Below are 12852 nucleotides of genomic sequence, written 5' to 3'. Positions count from 1 at the left end.
ATTATATACAATAGTGAGTTTTCATTAGGTAATAAGTTGTTTGAAATTCTCAATTTTTTATTTTTTATTTTTTTTTTAAAGATTTATTTATTTATACAAGCACTGGGTACAGTGAGAAGCGCGGGAGGGTGAGAGAATTCACCAGAGCCAGAGCGGGGAGCAGAGCAGGCAGAAGGACCGAAGCACACTGCTGAGGGGAGCAGCGGGCGGCAGGAGAGGTCTGCGCGCCATGTGGGACCCTCCGCCAATGGCCGGGGAGCAGCCGGGGGTCAAACCGGCGCTGCAGAGGCTGCGGGCAGCTTCGCAACCCAGCGCTCAACCGCTGCGCCACCGGGGAGTCCCTGAAATTCTCAATTTTTTAGAATTTGCATACTGATTCATAGCAGGTGGCGATTTGGAATGGAGGAGGCACACATGCCCTGTAGAAACTTGGTGGTTACTGTTGTTTCTAGCAGTTATTTGATGTAGTGAGAGTAATGGTATTTTTCCCTCTGGTAATATGTGAGATATTCAACCACAAAGAAAATAAACAATTCAATCTTTTGGAAGATTAAAGATGTAGAAGTGAATTTAGTTTAACCCTATTTTTAAAATTTTTAAAATTCAGAAGCTCTTCTCTAACAGTTGAGAGTCTCAGCATTTAACAAATTCACAAGTTGGCAAAGCAGAGCCTCTCATGAATTTGAGTCTCTTGATTTTACTATGCAGAAAGTAGGGCATTTGAGATTTGTACATTTTTTCCTTCATAGTTGTTTTGGTATTCCATTTATTACTGCCCTGTGATCATAACTCCTTTGCCCCGGAAAAATCATTACATTCATTGCAAATCTCATTGCTTCTCTGTTGCATAAGTGTTTATTTCAAGTAACTTATGCTTTGGGAAAATCTTCAGATGTTTTATGATTTGCCAGATTGAGTTAGTAGTTTCAGAAAAAGGTCTGCCTTTAAAGATCTCAATGATTAGATGAAATGCTGTCCCAGAATACAGCCAATTTTGTTTCTTTCTGTTTGTATTAACATTAGAGACAAACCCCATTAACCCCACGTTTTTCTTTCTCTATTTTTTTACTTTGGTCAGACAGATCAAACATATTAAAAAAGAAAAAAATCTTTAATTGGAAATTTTACAATTGAAATGACTTTTCATCTAATAGACCACATAAATGTTTCAGACACTGGAAGTGCTTATAAGCCCACTGAGCCCCACCCCCCATGCATATCCTAAATGGAGCACAGAGGTACCGTCTCTCCCCGTGTTGGGCCTTCTCTCGTCCCTGCTCTCCCTTCTTCCTTGCCCGCTGCCCTCTCCCTTTAGCTGAGTCTAGTGCAATCTAATGTATCTACAAACTCTAGTATGGACCATACGGATCAGAGCTACAGTCAAACTTTCTAAGCAAGTAGGAATATGCTATCTAGTGAGAACTATTAGAAACCCTGTCACCACCTTCAGGGGGTCAATTTCTTAATTTTTTCAGTCGCAAAAGTTGCTTCTTAGCCAACTCTTCTCTGTGACTAGAGAATGCAGAGAGGCATAGCATGTCGGGCCGACGGGGAGGAAGGTGCACATAACACCGCCTTGCGGCCAGAACATACTCCCAAGTGCCCCCAGGAAAGCACCCCCATCCCCAGCTTCCATTTTAGGGGCTTGTTTTACAGGCAAAGGTTAAGGACTCTTGAATCAATGTTTATGTAAGTGCCTTTCCTGGGCTGGAGCTTGAATTAAGTGTTAAAGAAGCCAGAACAGTCTCATTCTCCAACTATTTAAAGTCCATCTAGTGATGTGGTTTCAGATTGTGTTTCCTTGACTGATTCATTCTCTCTCTGGTGTTCCTGTTGTCAGTTTGGTATACAATCTCAGTAGGACACTGGTAGATTCCAGCTTTCACACCCTCGAGAGACTGAGGTGCCATTGCAAGAGCTCCTTCAGGGTGCTGTTTGCCAGGTGAGCTCAGGGCTTGTGGGCAACGCTCCTCCTCCTCCTCCTCCCAGCATAGACTTGGTCACCTAAAAGTTAGAAGATGGGTAGGAAGTTAGAAAATATCTTGCGGCCACTGTGGGACTGTAGCTTGGGCAACAGCTACAGTGACTATTTCCAATCTGACTTGAGAGATGCACTCTTTCGTAGGACTATTTAAATTGTTTACCCTCTGTAGTGGCCAAATTGGTTCTCCATTTCCTCTCTGCATTGGCATTCTCCTTCGTCCCTAGCTGCTTATTTGATTATTTTTTATGCAAATCATGCTGTTGGCATTGTCTGCCTTTCAGGGTACCTTAATTTTTCAGGCTTCCTCTGGAACAAATTACCTGCTTCTTTGAGCATGGATTTCCCTGCACTCCAGAAACTGGCAGCCATGGCTTGCTTACCTTTGTCTCCTTTTTCTCCTTTGTGTCCTCGAGGGCCCTGTGGCCCAGGCCGACCTGGTGGTCCAGCTGGACCCCTCTCACCTAGGGAGACAGACAGGGGACATGTTCAGGAAGGCACACTTGTAGTGCCTAGAGGAGACAGCTGGCAAAGTGGCACAGGTTTGCAGTCCAGCACTGGCAAGGGAGCTATGCTTCTCTCTGCCCGAGGAGGGTATTACACAGGATCCCAGTGGCCAGTTCCCTGCTAACACTTACCCTGGGGTCCTGGGAGGCCCATCTCTCCTTTCTGCCCAGGGGGTCCAGGAATAGCTCCATAAGCTGAAAGGGGGGAAGGAAACTGGCCTTAGGTTCAAGATCACTTTGAAGCTTGGGTGATAGTTTGGACTTAGAAGAGGAAGACAGCTTTATCAGACTTTCAGCATTGCAAGTGTTTATAATGAGGTTTTTCAGGACAGATTCCTATGAAGCAGGCACCATGTGAGACTGTGCAACAAGTCTGGTGTTGGGAAAGCAATCGGCAAGGCCTTACTTCGGAAAAAGTCCATGAGATCTTCTGTCACGTTGCTGTAGGAGGAGAAGACCTTGCTGATTCCTGGAGGACCCTGGGGCCCTGGCCGGCCTGGTGGGCCCTGGACAGTGTAGGCCATCCCTTGGAGCAGGCCCTGACCTGCAAAACAACAAAGTGTGGGCACAGGAAGCAGTCTCGCTCAGCACCCTCTTATCAATGGGAGCATGGCCTTTTGATCATCTAACTGCACAATTAAGACAAATGAAGTGGCAGTGAGGGAAAAGCCCTGCTGGCTTCCTGAGTCTCTGCTCTTGACTGGCACAAGTCTGGGCTGTCATCAAAGGCTTTTTGGCTGCATAACTGCTGAGAAGTTGATAAAAGGCTTCTTAGTCAACAACCTTCCCTTAGCCCCACCAGAAAGCCACCAGTCAGAAAGGCTCTTCTGAGACCCAGAACTAGTTAGGAAAGCGAAGAACAAAAACCCCAATGTGTTCTGTTCCCTGCATAATGGGGCCCAGCACTGACTGCAGCTCCATAACTAAGCTGGCTGAGAAGTAGGTTGGGGCCTCCTGTCTTCAGGCATTGCCCAGCTGATTCCAGAATTGCTGTTCTCACAGCCTGGGTGCTCAGAAATGCATGAGTGAGTTTCTGGAGACTAAATGTTAAGATGCTCATATGATCTCCCCCCACTGCCACACAGCATTGAGGATCTGCGTCCCAACTTACGCTGCATGCTCTCAGACACTCGAACAGCCAGTTCGTTGTAGTCCAGGCCTCCAGCCAAACCAGGCCGGAATGATCCGTCATGGCCACCATACATGCCACCTTCTGCTGCCCCATATCCTCGGCCCAGGCCCATGTCCATGCCAAAGGCTCCGCTTTCTCCCAGGTAGCCTCCGCTGGTTCCTCCTATGCCCATTGAATTGCTGTAAGAGGTGTCTCCACTGTGGGAGGAGGATCTGCTCTCCCGGCTGTAGGAGCTTTCCGAGGACAACAGGCGACTGTCTCCAGGTGGTCCCTGGGGCCCAGGAGGGCCAGGGGGGCCAACAATGAAGCTGCGCACATCAGGACCTTTGGGAGGAACCAGCATTAGTGGAAGCTCAGTGAGGGTCCCAGCGACACTACCCAGGATCTGAGCTTCCAGGCCCTTGTATGAGCCAGAGAGCACTAGGGAGATCAGTCCCTGCAAGCACTTAGGGCCCCTCTCACAGGGAGAGGTAAAGTCTGGGAAGGGGCACAGAAGGACAGGGGTATCAGGGGCACCTACTTGTGAGGTAGCTAATGAGTTCACTCCGGAAGCTGTCGCTGTTTTCAGAGGCATAGGTGGCCAAAGCTGCTGAGACACCTGGGGGCCCTCGAGGGCCTGGGGGGCCAGGGGGCCCTGGGGGCCCTGGGATGGATGATAAGCCAGCAGCTGATAGGGAGGTAAGAAAAAGATCAACACTCACCTCTGAGAACCCTGAGTTCCCAGCCAGGGCTCAGGACCTCATGTGGGCTCCTGGGGGGTAGGGGAGAGGAGAAGAGGGAACAGGCAAAAGCCCAGATCGCCCATTCGCTGGCATCTAGGAATGACTGTGCCTCCCAGGTCCAGTCCTGAACCTCATTCAATTCCAGTCATCCACTCCCTTCAGCCCCTCCGCCTCTGAGTGGGAGACCAGGCTTGGCACCTAATCACTCAGGGCTTAAGAATCCTCTAAGGGCTGTACTCAGAGCATTGTCTCTCCCCACTTCTCCCTCTGCCAAGACTGAAAGCACCCAAAAGCAAGTGTGCTCTCTTCAGATCCCCATGCTCAGCCCTGCACAGGTGCCAGGATGACTTGGCGACTGGTGAATGTATTTAACTTTCCACGGGATTCCCAAGGCCAGGCTGTAGCCTCTGCCCTCCTGCTCCTCCCCGGCCTCACAATGCAGGTAAGATGAGAGGTCCTCCGTGCTGATGCTGGACCATGAGCTGCCTGGGCGTCCTGGGGGCCCAGGGGGACCTGGGGGTCCAACGATGCCTCTGAATTCAGACCCTGACACCAAGGAGGAGCAGAGTCAGTCACAGCCTGGGCCAGGTGCTCTGCCTTCTGTCCCAAACCACTGGAACAGATGTCCCCTGCTCAGCTTTACCTCGAAGCAAAGAGACGAGCTCCTCATAGGATGTTCCCGGCAAACCAGGGGGCCCTGGAGGGCCAGGAAGCCCGATGCTGATCCCAGAACCTGAGGGACAAAATGCCGGGTTATGATGGAGTCACATCAAGTAAGAAAAGGCAGATGGAAACACCTTGCCAGAGAGAAAGTAGGACAAGCAATGTGGACAGAAGTGGGGTTCAAGAAAGGGAAAAGAGTGGGCAGCTGGAAGAGACAGGAAGGAAATTGGCTAATGACACCAAAGGGAGGGGCCTCAGGTCCTAGGCAGAGAGCAAGTCAAAAGGTGCCCTATCCTCTATCCTGCTGGCGTATTTGGTGGGGGGGTGTATCTACAGAGAAGTGTGAGAGTGTGTGTGCAAACTCCATGCAGAACGGTATCCAAGCCCCTGACCTGCTTTGTGTGTTCCCTGACCTGCTCTGAGTGTTCAGTCCTGCTCTGTGTGTTCCCTGACCTGCTCTGAGTGTTCAGTCCCTCTGGGTGTGGGGCAGGCTGGCAGGAGAGGCCCACTAGGCCGGCAGACAACCCTTGACCCAGGCCCTTCTGAGCACCCTGCTGTGGCCGGCAGACACTCACTTGACATGTAGCTGAGAACGCGGTTGCTCAGCTCTGCGTAGTCCAAAGACTGGAGGGACCAATCTCCACCGGCTCCTGTTGGTCCCGGGGGTCCCCGTGGGCCAGTCAGGTACTGACGTAGATACTGACGCACATCATCACCTAAAAGGATGGGCTGGGCTAGATGGATGCACCCAAGAGTAGGGCGCCCACCAGGATGCCTGGTCACAGCCGGCTCCCCACAGGGCAGGCTCCTGTGCAACACTGTGACTCACGCTGTAGCGCAGCCAGGATGTCATCAGACGAGATGGAGCCCGATGAGGAGGAGCTGATGGTCTGGCCTGAAGCTGTCGGGAAGGAAACCTCATGTTACCCTGGCCCGTGCTGGAGCAACACCCCTCATTACAGCAAAATCATGAGACCTGGTCAACTAGGTATTACCATTTGAGGGAACTGAATGAAGGTTAACCAAACTAACACTAGGTTAGTTTGAAAGCATGAAAAGTTCAAAAAAAAAATTTGTGTGCACCTGCTTTGTCTTGTAAGAAATGCAGCTCATTTTCTTGAGGCGCCTGGCCTAACTCCTACCAAATGCTACCGGGCAGCAGGCTCTGTTCAGCTATGAGGACATGCATCCAGCATCAAGGCTCTGCTACTAAGTGGACCAGCCCTCGCAAAACTACATCCTGGGGCATATGACTGCGAGTTCAGGACCAAACATCACGTCCAGAAGAAGATGAAGCCCACAGAAGACCAGGCTCTGGAGCGGAAGTGGGGTTGGGCACGGGTGGGAGAAGGTTCAGGGGCGGGAGAGGCTTACTCCGCAAGTAGCTCACGACGAGGCTCGCCAGCTCTGAGTAGTCGAAAGTCTCACCAGTGATGGTGGAGACAGGCCCTGGGGGGCCAGGTGGGCCGGGGGGACCCTGAACTCCAGAAAGGTAAGACCTAATACTGTCACCTGCGAACAAAGAAATACAGCCACGTCAGGTCTCTCTGGAGAGCATCAGCTCCTCCTGCAAGTGACATGAAGCGCTTGATGAAAGGCCGCCCCATCCCAGCACGTGGCCTGGAGCAGGGCCAGCAAGGAGCCTCGACAACCCTTGTTACAGATGGAGAAACTGAGGCCAGAGCCTGTGTTGGATCAGGTGGTTCATGAGGACTGTGGGTCACCCATTTGACAAAACTCTGGTGCCCCCATTTGTGGAAATCGTACCTTCAAACCCATGGGGAGCTCAGGAATGAGGTCGGGAGTACATATGTGTGAAAGTGAGTGTGACTGTGCCATGTGTGCACAGTTGTGGATGAGTGTGTGGGTGTGTGAGCCTCTAGTGGGATGATGAGGACAAGAATAAGTGTGGGGGCTGCTCTGCAATGGTGGGCGTCAGGGTTGCTCATGACCCACAGTCTAGGGTGGAAGACTGTCACCCCAACACACACCCCTCCCTACACTGTACACAGCCACGACACACACACCCTGACCCAGCACTCACTCTGCATGTAGTCGGAGATGTACTTCTGGATCTCTAGGCCAGAGCTGCTGATGGAGCCCGGGGCCCCTGGGGGCCCTGGTGGGCCTGGCGGGCCCTGCATGAATGTGGTGCTCGAGGATCCCCCTGCAGGGAAGAAAGTCTCCGGGTTGGTTCCTCCAGCCTGGGGTCAGACAAAGAGGGGCCCAGGAACGCCTACTGCAGCCTAAGGAGGGCCTTTCTTCATGGGAGAGATAGAGCAGTAGCAAAGAGAAGCGTCCCCCCAAAAGAGGAAAAGAATGATTGTAGAAAGGGGCCCAGAGATGGGAAGCTCTCCCCGGCCAACACCCCCTTTCTTTCAGCTCCCTGCTCCCCGACATAGTCTCCTCATCTCTGAACACCCCTAGTTCCCTGGGTTCTGTTTTCTTCTCCCTTAACTTGAAACCCCCTCAAGGCAGCTCAGCGCTCCCAGGACATGCCCAGTCAGCACTGACATGGATGAACGGTAAGTCAGTGTCGTCACTGCCATAACTGACCTTGCTTAAAGAACGGGAGAGGAATTTTGGGGACTTTTGGTTCTTACCGTGAGAGATACCACCAGGAATGCCAGGTACTCCGGGATCACCTAGAATCAGAATGAGAAGCACTGTTTGCATCACCTCCTCCAGGAAGCATTCCCTGGCTAACACCAACCACACTTATCAGAATATATCTCTTAGTCCCATCTCTGCAATGATATGCTTCTCATCTCTTTCTGGCCTGGCAGCCTGAGAGAAGGAGGCAGAGAATTGTGACTTATACTAACCAGATATTGTGAATTCAAAGGGTCCATGTGGCAGGGCTAGAGCAGACACAGAGCTTGGGGCTCGTATCTCTCTTTCCACTAGGCCAACGGGGTGTGAATTCTTTATAGAGCTCCTGACCATCCCATGTGCCAGGCTGCTGAGCTCCTTGTGCCATATGGCAGGAGGAGGAAGAAACACCCCAGCTCATCTGGCCTCCTACAAACTCTTCTCCCTCCATGTGGGTAAGCAGGGACACATATCAGCTCCTGCACTCTTTGAGGCACTGTTCTCACCTTGGTCTCCCTTGGGTCCCGGGGGCCCAGGTGGGCCTGGAGGGCCAGAGAAGAAGTTCTCTGCTGGGGAAAGAAACAGATTTTGAGTGTGCACACAGTGAAGTTGTGAGCGCGCAGGACCTAGCACAGTGTCTGGTATATTATAGATGCTCAATTAATAGTTGTTAAATAGATGGAGAAATAACTGGATGGATGAAAAAAGATGATGATGGATGGGTGGCTGGAGGGATGGTTGGGTAAACAGATGGGTGCATGAGTGGACGGAGGAGTTTTTCATTAGGAACAAGTTCTGGGTTAACGTGTGTCCTAAAGTTATTTCCATCGGTTTCTATGTTGTATTGCCAACATTATCTCATTTTATATGTATTTGTCCTGCCTACTTTATCAGACTGGGCTTCCCAAAGATAGGAACTGGGTGTCCCCAGTAGGTCCATGAGGGCAGAACTAGCTCTCTTCTTCAGATGAGGCTACCAGAGGCTATCGGGGCATCTGGGCTGGGATCAATCACACTCTCCGTGTGCAGCAGGTACCAGGAGTTTATGTAAACACTCCCTCCACCCCTCTGGAAAGTCAGGTGGAGGAGGCGTGGTGAGTAGGTCAGGCACTCTGACCATAGCACATGGGGCTAGGGCTTAGGCAGAGAACAGGAGTAACTTGGCTTACCTGAGCTGGTAAGGTAAGATCCTGGTGGGCCTGGTGGGCCTGGTAAGCCTTCCCCTAGATAAAAGAACCACCAAGACTTATCAGTGCCAAGACATGGGTCAGGAACCCTCTGCCCAGGAGAAGTGCCAGGGGGCCCAGCAGAGGCCTGGCCTATGGGTCCAGTCTTACACGAGGAGCTCAGCTCATACCTGCTGGGCCTCGGGGTCCTGGTGGGCCTGGAATGGAAGGTCCTGCAGAAGAGGGTGAGGAAGAGGCAATGCTGAACTCAGAGAGTTCATGCCACCCAAGAGCAGGGTCTTGGCTTCCTCACTAGCCATGGGCCCCTGTCCTCCAAGATCCCCACCTACTTTATCAGACTGGGACTGATAAAGTCCCGGGACGCTCACCTGGTGGCCCACGTGGCCCAGGTGGGCCTGGGGGACCTCGTAAATCAAGACCCTCTGCAGAGAGAAGAAAACAGAAATAAGTCAAAGGTGTCATGAGGTGACATGTCATGAGGTCACCAGATCACCAATGCCAGATGCCCTGGCTGCACTCAGCCCAGACAGCAGGCCCGGCCTTGGCATAGCACCCTCTAGGACCCTCTCTCCTAGCGGTGCCCCTTCCTCAGAAGAAGGTAGGGCAGCCATCAAGCTCCCTGATAGCTGATGGGGTTATGGAGTGAGGGGTAAGAACGGAGGATCAGACAGCCTGAGTCCAAGCCCCTGCTCCATCACTTCTGGCTCGTGAGCAGTAAGTCCTTGACCTCTTTCAGGCTGAGGCAGTAAGAGCTCCAGCACAGGTGCCTGGCAGACACCCAGTGAAAGGCCACAGTGTTCCTCAGGGCAGGGGGTGACTGCTGGTCAGGGCTGGCTGCTGCCTTTGCTGTTCAGGAGCCCAGGGATGGGGCACCCAGTGGCATCTCTACTGGGCTTTGGAACCAGCGGGCCCAGGAGTCAGCCCTCCCAGGCCATACCATGACTGACGACCCACCAGCCCTTGTCAGCGCTCCTGAGGTATGTGGGGTGCATTGCCTGCCAGTGATATTCCCAGCACCCAGCTCACCTCAGAGGCCGGGGGTGACCCTGGTCCTCCCGGGATCCCAAGAAACTTTCTGACAGCTGTCTCATCCCAGTGACTCATCCCTCACAGCAGACAAAACCTCCATTGTTACTTCTCAACTAGCATTGCCCTTCCTGGGAACCATCATCCTCTGACCTCGGCTGACCATGACTCACTGGTGCAGCTGCCACAGGCGCGAGCCACCGCCGCCTCCCACTTCCCACCTGCCCCTGCCACGCTGGCACTCACGGGCTGAGAGGACCTCAGAGATGGAGCTGCTGCTGCTCAAGAATGACTCGCCAGCAAGTCCTCGCTCCCCGCGGGGGCCTGTGGGGGACAAAGAATTGGGGTGGTGCCATCTGCACCCATAGGTTAGTGCTTGCCCTTGGCAGAGGTCTGGAGGGGCCCAGGTGCCTGGCGGGATAAGACTCAGTCAGAGCTGACTGTGAGCTTTCCTGGCTGTGCCAGCACACCCCAGGAGGAAGTGGATTGGCTTTTGGTGAGGCTGAGTAAAGTTTTGGGTATCATTTGAATAAATCGCTGGCCAGTGGCATGATTATCAAGGTCTAGTCACAACAGGCCTTGGGCCTATGAAATTAGCCTAGTTGACTTTGATGAAAGGACCACAGACCTTTAATTCCCCTGTCCCAAGGACCCCCTTCTCAGAAACATGGATGGGAGTGAGAGGCAGTGTCTCTCCTTGCTAACAAGGCCCTTGGCGAGGGGCCCTGTTGCATCCTTGCCTCCCTTCCCAAAACACACTCTTTCACTTCTCTTTAAGACAGGCCTTCTCCAGCCTGGGGAGCCAGCCCGCCCCTGTGAGAGCTTGCGGCCCTGCTTTCATTGTGGGTGTGGCTTGTCTCATACCTTGCTGTCCTGGGAGACCGGCTGGGCCAACTGGACCTGGAAATGGGGCGGGGGGAGAAGGGTTTTATCACCCTCCAGATGCACAGCTTGAAAAGGAAAGAGCAGGTGCCTGTTGCATGTGCAGCTTCCTCACAAGGATGGAGAGTGGTGCACCAGTCAGCTTGCTTGTGTGAGCGCGTTGGAGCTCAGCCCTGTGTCCACCCAGTGACAATCCTCTACCGAGCCTGGGGCACCTGGGACAGGCACAACTGCCCTTTATGACACTGTCCTTGGATGGTGAGGACTTCGAGGTGCCCCAAGTGTCCCCCACTACCACCACTGGCACATCAGGTGGCAGACTGGTCCACACTTACATTGGGCATATTAAGTCATCATTTCACATAATTTTTTAAAAGTAATGAGAAAGTAGACATAACAAAATAAGCATTTTAGAAAAGTAGAAAAAAAGGTACCAGCCTTAATTCTTTAACTTGATTCATTTGTAATTTCTTCTTAGCATTTTTTTTATCTTGTAAAAACAGCTGCAACCACAGAACACATTACCCAGCATCTTGCGCTTTTAAAAAACTGTTATCTCCTAACAACTTTCTTAAGTCTCCCTATTTTTTGTTGTTGGGCAATTTGGGGATATTTTCTTCAAATAGACTCCCAGCATTTTTGTTGCCCTTGATGCACCTTATCAAATTGTTTTCTAATTTAGGGCCAAGCACTCTGACAAGTCAGTTCACAGATTCTGGAGGCAGAAGAACCTGGGCCAGATCCTCACTCTGCTACTTTTCAGCGGAGTGACCGTAGACACGTCATGGACCTGTTCCAGCCTCTGCGGTGCTGTGTGCAGGGTTTGGAATGCCTGCTGGGGACTGCTAGGCTGCCTGGGAGCGGTTTTTCTCAGCCTTCCCTTACTCTCCTGCGCAGGTTCCTATCCTGGGTTTCAGGATTTGAGTAAACACTGCTGTCACCAAATGCAAGACCTGATATTGATTTGGGGCAAAACAAGAAATCGAACTGACCTGGGGCACCTGCAGGTCCTGGGGGTCCCATGGCTCCAGGAGGTCCCGGGGGACCTGGGACAGTGATAGTCGATGACCCCTCTGAAACAGAAGGCACACAGAATACTGAGCCCCACTCTGCTGGCTCAGAGGCTTTGGGATCTGGGCAAGGCTATGAGCTGGGCCAGTGCGTTTCTCTCGTTTCTTCTAGTTACCCCCACCTGCCCCACTGATTACCCCAAGAGCTCAGTCTTGCCTCCTGCCCAAAGCACTGCACCTCCAGACTGGCACTTCTTCGGAGGGTGAGAGGCAGAGCCAGCGAAGGAGCCCATTCACGAGAGAAAGACATGAGAAGGACCCTCCTGGGCCTGCCTACCTGAAGTCATGATCCTGCCTGGAGCTCCTGGTTCACCTGGGACGGGAAGGAAAGGAGGTGGTTGTTCCAGGATCAATTAGTGGCTCAATAAATCATTTCCAATTCTTCTGATTGCATTTGAGATCTACTCTCGGGGCTTTTAACCTTCAGGCTAAAGGCATTTTAATGAACTGAAGGGCAGCACTTGTGATGCATTAAGCACCAATCTCTCTGCAGGAGACCCTGGAGGCTGGAGCATCAATCTTCTTGGCCACATTAGCTTTCGGAAGAGACTGAGACCATGTGAAGGGGCTGTGTGGAAGGATGTCTGAGGTTGCCTTTCAGTGAGGCTGGAGGAAGGACAACTCAGAGCTATTCATGCCCCACACTCAGGTTCTCACACCCTGGGAGTCTCAGGCTCATACTGGGAGTCATGTTAGGTGGGAAAAGGACCCAGAGATCAAAGGACAGTGGCTGTGAGCCTGTGAGGTCGAGCCTGTTCCTAGAGCGCTGGGATGTGTAGTGGGTGCTGTGCAGAGTTAAAGGAGTGTCGGTGGTTGGCAGGCTGGGAAATTCTGAGCTCCATTAAGGTTAAGAGATCTCTGTTCTGCCATATCTTAGAAGACTGAAAAATGCAACTGAAAAATGCACGGGGCACTCAGAAGAAGAAAATGTCCGAGTCACACTTCCCCAAACTTCTTGCCTGCTGGAGGCGTCTTGAGGAGGCACCTCCAGGGACTGGAGATTCACAGACTTGGAGGAACCAGGTGAGTGAAGGGACTCAACTGCGGGCTCTCTTGCCATTTCCTAAGGTGTGGGGGCAATGCAATCGTCC

The 12852-nt window shown here is 52.1% G+C and overlaps 1 protein-coding gene across 1 annotated transcript in view; it reads right to left on the bottom strand.

Annotated features, from left to right (window-relative positions):
• Positions 1 to 1046: 1046 nt before the first annotated feature.
• The window catches only part of COL17A1 (collagen type XVII alpha 1 chain), a 44517-nt gene continuing 32711 nt past the window's right edge, over positions 1047 to 12852 (bottom strand). The window contains exons 34-53 of the mRNA XM_037496686.2: positions 12039 to 12074; positions 11684 to 11764; positions 10674 to 10709; positions 9152 to 9205; positions 8954 to 8995; positions 8766 to 8819; positions 8103 to 8162; positions 7608 to 7649; positions 7049 to 7171; positions 6379 to 6516; positions 5834 to 5905; positions 5580 to 5720; positions 4985 to 5074; positions 4777 to 4887; positions 4140 to 4286; positions 3599 to 3943; positions 2894 to 3031; positions 2620 to 2682; positions 2365 to 2445; positions 1047 to 2004 (exon numbers count right to left, since the gene is read on the bottom strand). Of these exons, the coding sequence (XP_037352583.1) occupies positions 1949 to 2004; positions 2365 to 2445; positions 2620 to 2682; positions 2894 to 3031; positions 3599 to 3943; positions 4140 to 4286; positions 4777 to 4887; positions 4985 to 5074; positions 5580 to 5720; positions 5834 to 5905; positions 6379 to 6516; positions 7049 to 7171; positions 7608 to 7649; positions 8103 to 8162; positions 8766 to 8819; positions 8954 to 8995; positions 9152 to 9205; positions 10674 to 10709; positions 11684 to 11764; positions 12039 to 12074 (1910 nt within the window). The 3' untranslated portion in view covers positions 1047 to 1948. The remainder of the gene's footprint in view (positions 2005 to 2364; positions 2446 to 2619; positions 2683 to 2893; positions 3032 to 3598; positions 3944 to 4139; positions 4287 to 4776; positions 4888 to 4984; positions 5075 to 5579; positions 5721 to 5833; positions 5906 to 6378; positions 6517 to 7048; positions 7172 to 7607; positions 7650 to 8102; positions 8163 to 8765; positions 8820 to 8953; positions 8996 to 9151; positions 9206 to 10673; positions 10710 to 11683; positions 11765 to 12038; positions 12075 to 12852) is intronic.

Source organism: Talpa occidentalis, unplaced genomic scaffold, assembly GCF_014898055.3.
Source record: "Talpa occidentalis isolate TD23 unplaced genomic scaffold, MPIMG_talOcc4v2.1 talOcc4.8, whole genome shotgun sequence".
Classification (NCBI taxonomy): domain Eukaryota; kingdom Metazoa; phylum Chordata; class Mammalia; order Eulipotyphla; family Talpidae; genus Talpa; species Talpa occidentalis.
The sequence above is the reverse complement of the archived record's forward strand: the minus strand, read 5'-3'. Positions and strand labels throughout refer to the sequence as shown.